Here is a 16,296-nt window from a genome sequence, read left to right as displayed (position 1 = left end):
AATATCCTGATGCCCAGGAATAATACTTTTGTTGAGTGAGAAAAAATGTTTTCATTTAGTTAGATCCTCCTTAGGCAGGCTGTAGCTCTGCTTCACATTATTAAATAGCTGTGGGTCTTAACAGTCTTGTCTTTTCAGTAGATCCTAGGACATAGCAGAAGGAGAAGGGGGACTTTAGGCTGCTTTAGCTTTCAAATCCCAACCCTTCTTTGTCATCATTACTTTCTTGTGAGACCATGTCTTCTTACTTTTTTGAGATATGTGTCAAATGTTACAATATTTTTAATGTTGTTTATTGTAAATACGATTTATAGAGATTTGGATTAAGTTTCACTCCTTTTTGGAAAGGAAGGAATGGGCAACCATCATAAGGAACTTATGGATCTTATAGGAGCTGCTAATATGAAACAATGATTTTGCTAATGATCCCCAGAACACGTCAATTATCCCTTCTGTAAAAATTAAACTGAGAGAAGAAATTAAATCCATTTCTAGTCATAATGAAAAAAAAAGTTCTAAATCACTATTGATTAGAAAAATGCAAATTAAGATAACTCTGAGGTAGCACTTCACACCTCTCAGATTGATTATGATAACAGGAAAAGATAATGATAAGTGTTGGAGGAGATATGGGAAAACTGGGACACTGATACATTGTTGGTGGAATTGTGAACTGATCCAACCATTCTGTAGAGCAATTTGCAACTATGCCTAAAGCCTTTTAGCAGTTTACTATTGGGCTTATATTCCAAAGAGATCTTAAAGGAGGGAAAAGTGTAATGCTGGAGAAACTGAGGCAAGACAGAAATTAGAGAGTATTTAATAATTTATTTAAAAGGGAGAGATTTACTGGGACCAAATGGTTCCATGGTTTGGTCCCAGGGCTAAATGAGACTATTGTCTCCAAGAGTCCAACAAACAATGTGAGTTCTCAATGACATATATACACATGGCTCAGACTCAGGGGATAGACTGAGGCAGGGGTGGAATCAGGGTGCTGAGATCAGGAATGGGACTCTGACAGGGTGGGGCAAGCCATGAAGAGGGGGGTGACATACTAGGGGGAGGTACCCCAGACTTGGGGAGAGCATCATGATAAGACAATATCTGATATTCTGATAGCTTGGGATGGGGAGAGGCATTCTGATATTCTGAAACATAAGATCTTTTATCTTTATCAAATACTCCTGTTTAAAAGGGAGGGGTTGTTTCACAAGACTGAGCAGAACAATTATAAACTGAGGCAGAACAATTAGGGAAACCAAGGCAGGACCATTTAGGGAAACTGAATCAGGACAATAAAAAAGAACTGTGGAATAACATTCCACACTCTCTTCTGAATATTCGAATCATTAAATTGCCTTCCTCTAGAAGGTCTTAGCACCCTAATTTTGACTAACCCTATGAAAAGCAAATAAATCAAAATAAAACTAGAAAAATACAAGGGCTTATGGCAAGGACAAGTCTCTCCCTGGTAACCCCAGTGTTATTAGCATAAAAACAGCATTCTTCATTTAGGGAGCCACACAGGCCTCCCTGTTTCAGAAATATCAAGTCCTCTGCAGTTGGGGCATCTCAGCCAGAGAATACAGTTTGAATCCAGTTCACTGTGAATTAGGTCTGTGGTCATTTGTGCATTTAACTCAGCCTCTGCTGAATGAGTAGCAGTGCTCAAGACAGTCCTGCTGCCCATCCTAAGAGGGGCACCCCAAGCCTGTCAGAGGCTCCAAAAGGGGAAAGAAGTGGAGTCTGGGGTAGCTCCACCTGTCCCCTCTCAATAGAACAGGACCTTTTATTAGGTAACAGATTTCTGAGCAAATTATGCAGTTAGACTAAGGCAGGCAACCCCAAACTATTAGAGGCCTGTTATCAAAATGCTGAAATACTAATTAAGGAACTGGGGTAACAGGAGTAGAGAAACAGATAGGAGAGATTGCCAGTCCCCAGACAGGTATCTGATTTCTGGTTTTTTCTAAAAAATAATCCCTAAAGCTGAATCTGCCAGGGCAATTCCAGCAGAATAAGGGATTTCAAAGTTAAAACATAACCAGCAAATCATAGTCCAGTAAGTTTTAAGCAAAGAGTAAAAACGAAAAGGACTATTTAAATAATTTCTAACTCAGTCTGAATTAATGAATTAATCAGTTTCTTCCTCCTTTTTTTTTTTTTTTTTTTTACTCATGGAAAAGAATTATCAAATTACCATTCCACGTATAAATTCCAAGAGTGAATCAAAATTCCTATAACAGACTAGTACAGTAAGTTTCCTAAAAATCTCTCAAACATACAGCAATAGTTACACAGTTTTAACAAATCTATCCTAAATTCTAAACACAAAGTAATAGATAACCCAATCAGGGTTCCTAAATTCTCCCATATCAGTTCATTGGGGATAAAAGATGAAGCTTCATTCAAAAACTGCTTCAGGCCATTCAAAATGGGCAGACTCAGTCCATGCAGAGGATATACATGGTGTGGCCTGGCATGCTGGCAATCAAAGCTGATTTAGGTCCCAGAAGTAAGTCAATACCTGTAACTTGACAAAAATCTAGAACAAAAAACACAATTCTAACAAATAAAGGTTAGAATAGACTGATACAAAATGTGAAAAGGCCAATATGTATTAGCTAGCAGCTTAACAGGACAGGCAAATGGTTGTCAGATATAGTCCCCATAAATAAATAGCAGTTAGGTCTTACTGTGCTAACTATCCCTTCATTATTTAGAAACCTTTAAAAACCTAAATATCCACAAACACAGACAAAACACATAGATGACCAGGGTAAATACTCATTTGCCAAGTATTTAGGATATAATAGATTACATATAACCAGGTTGGAAACAGCAAGGTATGACATAATTGAATTGCATTAACAGTTTCTATTGACCATTGCCCTGATTATAGAAATTAGTTATAGGAAGAAAAAATGCAGGGACATAACTATAACATAACATAAGCAATCAAAACTTAACTTTCAGCAAAACAGGATAAAATAGCTTTAATTCATTTTTACTCAAGTTAATTGTCCCACTAACTCTCAGAGGGTGGAGCTTTAAAACTGCCAAATATCATTAACTATAATCCCAAGAAATTTTTGCTTCCCATTAACCAAAGTTTCAGATAAATCCTAAAATAATATTTACCATAACCTTATATTTATAACAGTAAGAATTTATTTCAGTAAGTTCATTTCTTTCATATCTAAGTAGATGTTTCCATAAGTGAACATTATATATACAAATCAGTTTGCTTTTAAAAATATTCAATACATAAATATCCCAAATTACATATTGTCTATAAGTTACTGACATTTTGTTTTGATAACCTATATTTTAACTTAAAATCCAATCAAATACAGCTTTAAATTCCCAGTAATATAAAACTGCTTTCCCTATCATATTTCAAATAATGAATTTCACTAAACATAGTTGTGTTATTTTTCCCCCCTCCCTCTGGCCCCACATGGCCATTATTCCCAATGGACTTTTCCTAAGCTCCAACTTTGGCCAGAGTTGGAGCTTTTAGAAAAGTCAAACCCTTCTCTACTAATTAGAGGCACATGACCCCTTTCAGGCAAATTAACAGAACTTCTTAAAATCTTATATTCAAAGATAACCAAATCTAGCCTGCATAGGCAACAATAAAATTATTTCCCATAATTTTAAAACTGCCCAAAGAATACTCAGAACAAATCTGGCATGCAAAGGTAATAATAAAATTATTTCCCACAATTTCAGAATCATCCTAAAATTCCTAATCATATGTTTTCTCCAGCCAGAGTTCAAAGCAATTAGCATAAACTTCTTTTGTTATCCAAAGGCCTTATCTAGGCTAGCTCAACCTAAGCCATGCCTGAATTTTAAACTACCTCAAAGAAAAAACCCAAGTGCCAGTTTTTAAAAGTTTAAAATCACAAGCAAATTTTATACGAAGTACAGTTGCAACATTGAAATAACCAATTCCCAAATTTCTTTTTTTTTTTTTTATAATATTATCCCTTGTATTCATTTTTCCAAATTATCCCCCCCTTCCTCTCTTCCCTCCCCTCCCCCCATGACAGGCAATCCCATACATTTTACATGTGTTACAATATAGTCTAGGTACAATACATGTGTGTGAATATCATTTTCTTGTTGCACAATAAACATTAGAATCCGAAGGTACATGCAACCTGGGCAGACAGATATTAGTGCTAACAATTTACATTCATTTCCCAGTGTTACTTCTCTGGGTGTAGTTATTTCTGTCCATCATTGATCAACTGGCAATTCCCAAATTTCTTAATCATTGTTCTTAAACCTTTAGAAGAGCTCTTAACCAACAGAACACACAGACAGACTGTGCAGTCAAAACATTTAACCATACAGACCAGGGGTTATCTGGAAACCTAAGAATAGACTTGAGGAAAGTTGTTGCAGTTTGAGAGTCTTCCCTCCCAGAAAACAAATGGAACCTTTTTTAGATTTTCAAGCATTTGATGCATTTCTCTGCCTTCAAAACCTGAGCCAGATTGTATCTTATAAAGACATCCAGATTTATACTCAGGAATTCCCAGTTGTGCTAACTGGCACACAGAACCAAATTTGTCTTAGGAGACACCCAGGTAGTGCCCCCTGTATCCAGTGGACACTACTCTCAAAATTTATGTCTACCAGCATTTCATTATTCTGAAAATCCAGATGCTAGCACAGATTCACAGAACAAAACAGGTCTAAGACATCCAGACTTACTCTTCCATGGCCTAAATGGAGTGTCCACTGTTGGGCTTAAGGCACAGTTGTGGCTGAAAACTGCTCTTTCCCGGAGTCTCTGGGAAAAAAAATCCAGAGAGCTGGCCTCTTCAAGCAGATCTTTAGCTGCCCTAAGGCCCAAAGTGGAGACCCGAATGTCTCTGTTCTCTAATCCTACTCATTTTCTAATATCTCGCTGGAGCCTCCAAAAATGTAATGCTGGGGAAATTGAGGCAAGATAGAGATTGGAGAGTATTTAATAATTTATTTAAAAGGGAGAGATTTACTGGGACCAAATGGATCCATGGTTTGGTCCCAGGGTTGAATGAGACTATCGTCTCCAAGAAGACAGCAAACAATGAGTTTTCAATGACCTATACACACGAGATTCAGATGCAAGGGGTAGACTGAGACAAGGGTGGAGTCAGGGTGCTGAGAGCAGGAACGGGACTCTTTTTAAAACCCTCCTCTTCTTCTTCCTTCATCATCATCATCATCTAGGTTATATAGTTAGTGTCAAGTGTCTGAGGCCAGATTTGAAAGCAGATTTTACCAATTAGAGGTGATGCTTTATCCACTACACCTAGCTGCTTTTCATGTCTCCAACCTTGTTTCTAATTTTGCAATTTTCATTTTCAGTTGTTTTGTGGTTGCTTTTGTTTCCTGTTCTTTGCTACCATAGTGTTGAGATAAGTATTTTGTAATATATGAAACCTTTTTGTTTTCAATTATCTTATTTCATTCTTTTCTTAAAATTACTTTTGCCAGTTTAATGGGTTTATTGGTAAATTACAGTTGTTCTAATTTGCATCTGTTTCATTATTAGTGAGGTTAAATACTTTTCCCATGGGATTATTAACAATTTGCTTTTCCTCCTTTGAAAATATTCTGTTCATGACCTTTTACCATTTATTCATTGTGAATCTTGATAAATATTTAACAGTAGCCTATGCATTTTAGATGTTGGGTTTTTATTTGACCTACCACAAATATTTTCCCCGATCTGTTATTTTTAAAAAATATTTTTGTTTTTGTTCTACAGAAATTTATTACTTTAATATATCCAAGCAGGCAGTGTGGTACAGTAGCAAAAAAAAAAAAAAAAAAAAAAAAAAAACATTTGTAAAAATACACTCTAGGTTCAAATCTTAATTTTGTCACTAGCTCTCTCTAGGCTTGTTTCCTTATCTTTAAATTGAACAAGTTGGACTAAGTACCTTTAAAGTCCCTCTAAAATTCTAACTTTAAACTATGGTCCTAGGAATATGAAGAAAAACTCAGATAGTAATAGAGATATGAGACTAAGATGAAGTTTTTATTTCCTGAGCTGGAAAACAAAAAAATTCCAAAATGAGGGAGTAATGAATAGAATGACTAGAAGAATGGTTCTCAAAGTATGGTCATATAATCCTTTAGATCCCCAAGATCCTTTCAGGATATCCATGAGATCAGAATGAATTTTATAATACTAAGATATTATTTAGCTATTAAAATACTCTTTCCTTTTCCAATCAAATATCTGTAGGAAATTAGATTTCTTTACATACTTCAACCAAAGTAATATAACAGATTGAATGCAGAAACAGATGTGAGAACATAACTGTCTTCTTTTAAATCAGACAATAGATTTGCAAAAATATATAAAGCAATGTACTTCTCATTTTTGTTTCAGGAAAGTTATTTTCATATAAAAAGTAAATTATATTAACATGTGATAAGTTTATTATTGCTATTTTATTTTTTAATTTAATTTACTTAAAACTTAGAGAAGAAAAAAAGAAGAAAAAAAAAACAAAAACATTGCCCTGTGTGCAGCAGAACATAAGATTCAAAATATAAAGCAATAAATTTTCATTTCAATAAAGCCTTTATAATAAATACTACACATTTTGTTAGGCACTGGCTATCTTTTCTTTGCTTCCTTGTAAATTTTCTGTTCTATGCTGTGCACTTTTAACTTTATTCTTTTTTTTCCCCTCTCCCCTCACCCCAAGAAGACTACAATTAAGAATCAGTACATTTATATATGTCTTTAACCCTTATTTACATATATACATATCTAACATATCGTATAGTTTCTCTATTTTCTCTTTTTATTAAATTATTTTAGTTTTAACTTTGTCTAAAATTATAATTACTATTCCTGGTTTTTTTACCTAACAAATTCTATATTTGATCTTTTTTTATTTTGTTTGTATATATCACTTGTTTTCTATCCCTCCAGTTTAAATTTACAACAGGGTAAATATTGATAGATATAATCCACATAGACAAAAACTTTCAGCAATTTTTAAGAGTAAAAGGGGTCCTGATACCCAAAAATTGGAGACTGCTAGATTAGTCAAAGTTAAATTTAATTTTTATACTAACTTATTTTTTAATAGTCATACTAAAATTTATTTCCATTTTCCCTTAAAGATATATTCTAATCTTACATCTTGCCAAGCTCTTGGAAATATGTGCATAATGACCATGAATTCTTGGAGTTCTGCTACTTTTGATGCTTGTCGTCTATTTCGGTTTATCTTTGAAAACACTGCTGGACTAGGCACTGTTCATTCTGTAGCATTCTGGTATGAACATTTTTATTTATGTACTTTTTTGAACATGCAACTATTTGTACAAATTTTAAAAATAAAAATATTGGATTTCCATGATTTAAACTAAAATTATTTTCAGGAGACAGAATCTTCCATGGTTATTCTATGGAGACCAATTAGGATTAGCACCTCAAGTGCTCAGAACTACCCAACTTTCTACGAATTTCAGCTTTAAAGGTCAAGACCAGGTATGTTGTAAATTCCTTTTCCTAGTACTTAGGGACATACAGGTCTTAATACAGTAAGTTATCACTTTAAGAACAGAATTCTTTCCCCAGGAGTTCTGAAGATGGCATTTCCAAAACCAATGACAAGAGTCTTGAAGTGTAAGAGTAAAATTATGATTTTCATGCCTAAGTTACAGGAAATTTCTGCCATGGCATGCCCCCAGCATCCTGGAGATTGGCTCAGGAAGGCATTTGAGTCTCTGCCTACATGCTTAATGTATCAAGGCCCTTAAATATAAGAAAAAGGGGAAATTTTGATTTTTTCCTTAATTAATCTGTTTTTTAAAAAGATTCTTTTATATGTGAAAACAAAATGCCACGAATAGAAGTGCTATATCCTTCAATCTTAAATCTATTTTATTAGCTTGAGTCCCAAAATATATTTCTTCAGTGTTCTTGACTTTGGTTTTGGCTAAATTAATCTAGTTTCAAAATAGAATCAGTTAATTTTTAATATTTAAAGTTTAGCAGAGAATTTTATTTTTCTCAAAATTATAATGATGTAAGAATATGTAATATATTAATTTAGCTTTTGGCTTTTATCATTAGGATATGAAACTGAGGTTTGTCGCAGCTTCCTATGATGTAAGAGGAAATTTTCTTGAGTGGAGGACTTTGGAAGGAGGTCTTTTACAGGTAAAAAATAATTATAATTAAAGAAAAATTATTCTCAGCATAAAAGGAAAAACTAATTAGGGTTTTAAGTGGAGCATCCTTTTAAATGTTAAACGTAGATTACACTTTAAACTGAGAGACTGTGACTCATGCTCAGGGTCATAGAGCTACAATGTCTTGGAACTGGGATTTGAAACCATGTATCCTATTTCAAGTTCAGCACTGTCTTTTACTCTACTATATCTATAAATTGGATCTCATTTCTATAATGCCCACCCCACATAATGATTATGAAAAAAAAAAGTATTTTGTAAATTGTTGAGCTTTGTATAAATCCAAGTCATTACTTTATTAGGTTTTTAAAAATTATTCAGTATTTATGCTAAAAATAACTCTAATGAAGAACAAATTCAATCCCTAATGCAATATCTTCCTTTAATTTTGCACATTCTAGTGCTGTAGAATAGAGCAGCATGTGCTCATAATATACTGGATTATGATCTAAACCAGATTAAGATGTGATTGGATAATATTTAACAAAATAAATAAAATTCAAATAGGACATGGAGAATAATGTTAATTTGTGGCTTTCTGAGTTAATTAATATGTGCCCTGTCTTTAAATATGATTTGGTGGCTCCCTTTTTTATTTGAATTTGACAGCACTGATATGAGAGTTTACACACTGTATTATTCAAGCTATTTATATATCTTTTTTTCTGTTGATAAAGTAACCCTTTTACTCTTCAGTTATTTTCTGTACTTTTTTGACTGCTTTGATGTAGCTTTGTCCAGACACAGTGACCAGACTGAATGCTGCTTATAAGTTTGGAACAACTTATCATCAAAATGTAAGATTAAATTATATCAAGTTGTACTTTTATTCTGTGCTTAAATCTCATATTTTTAAAACAGTAATACTGGAAGCAAACATTTATTCTTGAAAAAAATATTACTTAATATTTTAGATAATAAAAAAATTTCTTAATTCATTTACTGTCAATAATGATAAAATAAAATGTAGCCACTAATATCATCTAGATTCATAAAATCTACATAATTTTAATTGTATGAGAGAATATTATACATTTTAAAATTTTATAAAGTCATTCTGATTCACAGATTGATTTATAGGTTTTTCTATTTCCTTAGCAAAATGTATTGTTCTTAAAATAATAATAGATTTTCATAATCATGTTTTTATTACCTAGATTTGCAATTATAAAGAAAAGGGTATGTCTAAAATTGAAATTTTTGAGAAAAATTCTCAATATTTATTATATACTTATATACATATGTATATATACACACACACACACAGATTATAATATAATATATTCTATTTGAGTTCCAATACCTAATTGTATTTTAAATGAGTATATTTTACATTTTTCTGGGAACTGTCTTATAAAATTTAGGGGCATGCTTAATTTTTTTTGGCCAGTGATCAGTAGATTTCATTGATGTTGCACTGATAAACTTTATAACCCATACTTGATTGACTAGAATATATAACAATAGTAGAATACACTTACTTTAGATAAATTTTATGTCTGTGGTATTTTTATTAATACATTCAATTTTAAATCTATGATTGCTTTGCCATACCTTGAAGGTAGAAACTATAACTACCAACTTTTGGTACCATCATAAATGAAATTTAAATTGGGGGAATTTTTAAATCTAATTAAATATTTTTGTGCATCCCCTCATCAGAAAAGATAATGTAATTTGCCTGATTCTGCCAATGAATTGTATTAGCCTATTTAAGATGTGAGTTCATGTTTTAAAATATCAGGATAAATTTAATGCCTTGAAGACTTTGGTGACAAAAAAGGCAACTAGTGGCTTAAAATGTACTATTTCTATGGAGCAAACTATGCCCTTTTTGACCATGACAACTAAGCTTATTACTTATTTTGTACTTGTTGGTTGATCTATTTTTTCCCCATTTAAAATTTTTGGAAAAAGCATGGGATATACATATGTACTTATTCAAAATGCATTAATGTGTATGTATTGTCTTTCTTTATCACTGACATATGTGAGGTATATATGTGCCTAGTAGTGATACCTTTGGGTCAGAGGGTATGAGAATTTTACTCACTTTTTTAGCATAATTCAAACAATTACTAAGATAACTACAATAATGTAAAGAAAAAGAAGAAAGACATCCTGAAACAGGCTTCTTCCTCCTTTGCAAAGAATGCATGTCTATACTTATTTATAACAATGAAGAGCTTCTATTTGGGGGGGGGATGTTTGTGGACAATGATGGAGATGTTTTTAAAAAGCATGAATTAAGCATTGACTAAATACCATCTTGTTAAATTTAATACATACTTTTAATAAATAAATATATATATAAATTCAGCCATATATGTGTTCCTCATTTTCTTTGTTTATTGAAATTTGTTATGTTCATAAAAAAATTAGAATTTAAGAGGAAAAAAAGTATGTCAATGAAAATTTCCCCTAAGTTTATTTTAAAACATCTTTTAAGAGCACCAATGTCAATTTTGAAATTTGATGCTTTTTTTTTTTTTAAATAGTGTGAGGTTCCCATCTCCAAGATCTTAACAGACTTTACAAGTCCAGTATTTTATGATGTGTATCTTGAATATATTAGTGAAAATCAAGAGCGACGTCTTTGGGCTATACCAATATTAAACCTAAATCTTCGGCACAATGAAATCTTCGTGAATCAAGGTAAGACCTTCATACTTATATGCCTTAAGTTGACTCAAGTAGGTAAAATAAATGATAATTGCTATTATCAATACTTTGAAATTTATAAAGCCCTATACAAATGTCAATAAACATTAAGCATTTACTTGTGTGCCAGACGCTGTGCTAAGCACTTCAAAAAGTGGCAACTATGGTCTCAAGAAGTTTACAATCTAATGAATGAGGTTAATATTATTTCATTTATCCTTACAATCACCCTGGGAAGTAAATGTTATTATTATCCTCATTTTATAGAGGGGAAAACTAGGGTAGACAGAGGTTAAATGACTTGCTTAGAGTCACATAATAAGAGTATTGATGAGGTTTAGGTTTTGGGGTTTCCTTTAGTAGGGAACCAAATGATAAGGTCTAGATTTATGGAACCAAAATGAGATTAGGGTTTCTGGTGGTCAAGGAGTTAAATGATAAGGTCTAGTGTCAGGTTTGGGGTTCAGGGAACCAAATGGAGAGGTTTGGCTCCCCTGTACCCTCTTGGGATTTGGCACAAGAGTAGAGAGTTTTGTGGAGCCCCCTTCTGGCAGTGCAGAAATTGTCTGTAAAGGAATTTACAGACCCGAACACCTAGATTGATAAAAGAGGTTTATTATAGGGATTGGGAAGTAAGGTTAGAAATCCTGACAGAGAGGCATATAGTCAGGATAGGGAAATAGGTTAGGGTAAAAAGAGGATAGTACTGGAAAAGAATATTATTCCAGTGATCAGATGCCTCCTTGGCATAGCATGGCATAGCCTAGCATGGCATGTTTAGAACCTCTGCAAAGAGAGGATTTTAGTTTGGCTCTTTTATAATAGGAGCTTTGGCTACAAGCTGAAGGGGTCTAGTGTGTGGAGTCCCAAGTTGGCTTATCTCCTAGCTGGGTTTTAGCTTAAGCTGGAATATGAATAGAATTAGTTTCTTGAATAGAATTAGAATTCTTTTCCTAAGGACTAGAATCAGCCCCACCTAGATAACAGAATGAAACTGTCTTGTTTCCCTTGGGCTGGGGTCCCTCACTGAGCAGAGTTGAAGGAGATTCAAGAATTTTTAGAGTTTTGGGGTCCCTTCTTCAGTATGAGGTTGGATTTAAACTTATGTCTTCTTAACTCCAGGTCCAGTACCCTATCTGCTGTGATCCCTAGCAGCCTAGATAAATAAATGCTTGTATAAAATTAATGTACCAATGATCTATTTTATTTCTAATGTCAGTTGTATTGTTATATGAATTTAGATTTTCCATTGTTGTCTTTGACATAATGCTTTGCTGAAAATCACTTTCAAAGGAAATTAAGTAGAAATCATGTGGGAGTGGTTTTTTTTTTTTTCCAAAATGATAACATTTTATTCCCTTTAAATAGTTTTTTCTATAGCAAGAGCTCACTAAATTCAGATAAATTGGGGAGAATTATTTTCCCAAATTGATGAAAACTTAGTTATAGAAATAATAGTTAGGTATGATGGAAGCAGTTCTTAATTATCAGGATCACACTGGAATCACTATCACCAGTATTCTCAACATCATTTTCTCTTTAGCCTCCTTTATATGAAGCAAAACATTTACTTTGCGTATTAATTTTGTTTAGTGTTTTTTTTTCCAAATTATTTTGGACAGTTATTAAAGTTTTGAATGTCACATTGTTCACATGCAAATCCTGATCAGTGATCACAAAGTAGCACAGTGCTGGAGGAAATGAAGCACATTCCAAACTGGCATTCTTGCTCTTAAGAGGACAGAGAAAATAATGAAGTATGACTTCAGTGAAAAGATGGTGAGAAGGCTCTTTGAGAGGTGAAGGAATGGAATAGCCTTGCTGGCTATTGAAAAGTCAGTGGGAAACACAGTAAGGAATATTTGGGTATCTTGTCTCAGAGCATGATAATGAAGCTAACTGAGCATACTATCATGAATATGATTACATCTTGAAGTACCAACGTTCCCTGAAGAAGTGTATTATGTAAAGAACTTCATAAGTTCCTCTATTATAGTGTTCTTGTTGGTTTTCTGGAGGTCTTAGATCAGCCTTCAGTAGAGAAATCATCACAAAAATAGCCAGGTGTTGCAGTACAAATCCTTTATTATCTCCTTCACATCCTAGTTTCCTTGTCTGGGGCCCAGCTAGCTTTCTTAGAGGCCTTCTGAGTCTTGGTTTCAATGGAGAAGCTAAGGAGGAAAGCCCTGCCACCATGGTGGTGTGAGATGGGATGAATGAATCTCTCTGAATCTGAGGGCTTGTGCTTCAGCCTTCAGCAACCACAAAGGTGGATGATGGAATGAATCTGTCTCTCAGTCCCTGCTGGCTGTTATAGACTCTATTATAATTACATCATTGTAGGTGTGAATCTTGTGGAACTATATTAATCACCATCTAAACTAGATAACCATTGTCTTTAGCAATTCCACTGACTTAATACCTTGTAAGAATCCTTGTTTGTGAGTTCTGGCCCATAACACTCTTATCTTTTTGGATCCCTTTGGCATTGTGGCGAATCATTCTATGTTCCCTTTCTCAAAATGTTTTTAAATGCATAAACTAAAATGGAATTTTAAAGGAAGCCAATTTTATTGAAATAAGAGTTATCAGTATATATATATATATATATATATATATATATATGTTTTTTTTTTTTTTTTTTTTTTTTTTAAAGTTCTCACATCCCAGGTTAAGAATTCTTCCTCTAAACTAAGACAGCATGTACTTGGAATACTTGGGGACTTGAGTGCATATGTAGATGCAGAAGATGAAGAAAATTGTATAGGAAATTGAGACCAAGAACTAATAAAAATTCAAAGGCTTGTGAAATTTATAATCCTGATTCCTTTCTTCATTAAGTGTGCTAATATTTTCTTCTTAATTATTTTTGTAATGTATTGTAGTTTTCTTAGTTCTTCTGTGGGCTTCTGCATTATTTTTCAATCTCCATCTCTTTGGAGATTGAAGGATTCTATTACTTACAGTAATATAATAACACTGGGAGAATATTAGTTTTAAAAACATTAAAAACAGACAAATTTGATGTCATTCAAAAAACTTAGTAATTTTCCAAAGCCAGTCCTGATCACTCTTATGTTCAATTTTGGGATCAACTCCTCCATTTATAGTGTCTCTTAAAATTTGTGTGTGTGTCAGTCAACAAGCAGTAAATATTTATTGCTCCTACTATGTGGTAGACATTATACTAAGTGCTGGGAATACAAAAAAGAGGCAAAAGACAGTCAAAGAGCTCACAATGTAATGGAAGAGATAATAAGCAAATATGTTTGTTACAGGATAAAAAGGAAATAATAAAAAGAGCGAAGTTACAAAATTAAGAAAGTTGGGAATGATTTCTTGTGTAAGGTGGGATTTTAGTTGGGACTTGAAAAAAGCCAGAAGGTTCAAATGAGAAGGAAGAGCATTCTAGATCTGGAGAATTGAGAAACTTCCCAGAGCTGAGATGAGGTGTCTTGCTTAAAGAACAACAAGGAGACCATTGTTGTGTTACAGAGAACATAGGGAGTAAGATGTAAAAAGACTAGAAAGGTAAGAGGGTGCTAGGTTATGAAGAGTTTTGAGTGCTAAACAGAGTATCTTTAAATTTTTTCTCCTGGAGGTATTAGGGAACCACTGGACTTCATTGGGCAGGGGCCTGTCCTTGCAGGATCTATGTTTTATCACTTTAATAGCTGAATAGACAATGGATTAGAGTTAGGGAAAGACTTTAGGTAAGCAGGCTATTACAGTAGTTTTGGGATGAGGGGAATAGAGACTGCCCCAGAGTGATGGTAGTATCTGAGAAGAGAAGGGGGCTTATTGGAGAGATCATAGTTGAACCTGACAGGCCTTGACAACAATTTGGGGAAGGGCTGTATGTGGGTATGAAATAATGAGTTGTTAAGAAAGTTGTCAGCATGAGGAATCAGGATGATGGTATTGCCCTTCATAATAAGAAGGAAGGTATGGGGGTTGGAGCAAAATTTAACCCTAACCCTAACTCTGATACTTAGTATCTCTGTGGCCTTGTGAAACTTCTTTAATCTATCTGGGTTTCATCATCTTTACAAATTGGACTAGATTATCATGGAGGTCCCTTCCAGCAAAAATCTGCAAATTCTAAGACTTGCAGAGGCCTATTTCCTTTAAACACTATCCTATGATCTTAATGTTCATATAGATTATTTGTATTAAATTTTATATAGGTTAAAACAGTTACATGTATTACTGTAATGTTCTCTCTTTTGTGTGTGTGTGTGTGTGTGTGTGTGTGTGTGTGTGTGTGTGTGTGTGTGTGTGATAAAGGCAGAGTTTTCCCATAACTCTGGCACTTTTCCTTTCTTTAGATACTTTGAAAATCAATTCATAACATCTTTAAATTTTGTCACCTCTAGTATAAACTTCCCTTTGTGTCAACTAGTTTTAGTCTCACTGCTTCTCTAATCTTTATCCTTTTTAATTATTTTGGTTTCTTTATTATGGCAATTGATTTATATTTATTATGAATTATCATAATTAATATCATGTTCTTATTTAAATAACTCAAGTTGTAGTTTTAAGTCCACATCATATTTTACTTACTTTTATTATTTTTATCTTTCCTTTTATAGTCAGTTGTTGCATATTAGATTTTAACAAAAGAGCAATGAGGCAAATCTCTGAGCAAAATAACATTTATTAACAGGGACATTTTGCCTGTCAATAAATGGTTCAATGGCTTGCCTCCATTAAAGCCAAAAACTCTAAACAAAAGAACAATTTCCCTTTTATAGGTTTTGGGAATACAGAACAAAGAAAATTATAGGTTAGGTAGGTAATACCATGAAATTAAGGGCAATATGATTTGAAACCAAGTACAAGATAGCAGCCCAGACTTCTAGACAACAAATCAGACATCTTTGAAGGATCACTTGATGTAGTAAAAATATCAGACCCAAGCTCCCTTTCTGTTCACACACATTCCCCAAGGTTAGCAAAATTTCTTGAGACAAGAATATATTAGTGATTAGCAAGAGAGGTAGAAGACTATGAACTAAGTTAGAGACAAAGAACCCTAAACAGTTACAGAATAAAATCAATTTATAAATAGTATCAATTAAGAAAATGATAGGATCAACCTTAATCTTCTCACTGTGACCTGAATATACACACTATATTGAATCTCAAGAATGATTCCCATGCCAGTAATGATTCATTTGTTCTCTATTAAAATAATCAATTTTATTTTTTATATTATTTGTGCTTGCCATGTTGAATGATTACCAGTTCTTTTTCTCACAGCAACTAATCCTATCTAGGAACAATATTTTTGTGTAGTCTATAGATCTTGGGTTTCTCTAATCCATCCTCCTAAACTAATTTTCTTACATTGTTTCTTGTCCTTGCCCCTTTTCACTTTTTAATTCAAAACAAACAAACAAACAAAAC

The 16,296-nt window shown here is 33.3% G+C and overlaps 1 protein-coding gene across 1 annotated transcript in view; it reads left to right on the top strand.

Annotated features, from left to right (window-relative positions):
- TMEM67 (transmembrane protein 67) overlaps positions 1-16,296 on the top strand; it is a 94,313-nt gene that overhangs the window by 27,841 nt on the left and 50,176 nt on the right. Inside the window, exons 8-12 of the mRNA XM_074269542.1 lie at positions 7,150-7,304; positions 7,411-7,519; positions 8,108-8,194; positions 8,958-9,023; positions 10,725-10,881. Of these exons, the coding sequence (XP_074125643.1) occupies positions 7,150-7,304; positions 7,411-7,519; positions 8,108-8,194; positions 8,958-9,023; positions 10,725-10,881 (574 nt within the window). The remainder of the gene's footprint in view (positions 1-7,149; positions 7,305-7,410; positions 7,520-8,107; positions 8,195-8,957; positions 9,024-10,724; positions 10,882-16,296) is intronic.

Source organism: Sminthopsis crassicaudata, chromosome 1 (assembly GCF_048593235.1).
Source record: "Sminthopsis crassicaudata isolate SCR6 chromosome 1, ASM4859323v1, whole genome shotgun sequence".
Taxonomy (NCBI): domain Eukaryota; kingdom Metazoa; phylum Chordata; class Mammalia; order Dasyuromorphia; family Dasyuridae; genus Sminthopsis; species Sminthopsis crassicaudata.
The sequence above is the reverse complement of the archived record's forward strand: the minus strand, read 5'-3'. Positions and strand labels throughout refer to the sequence as shown.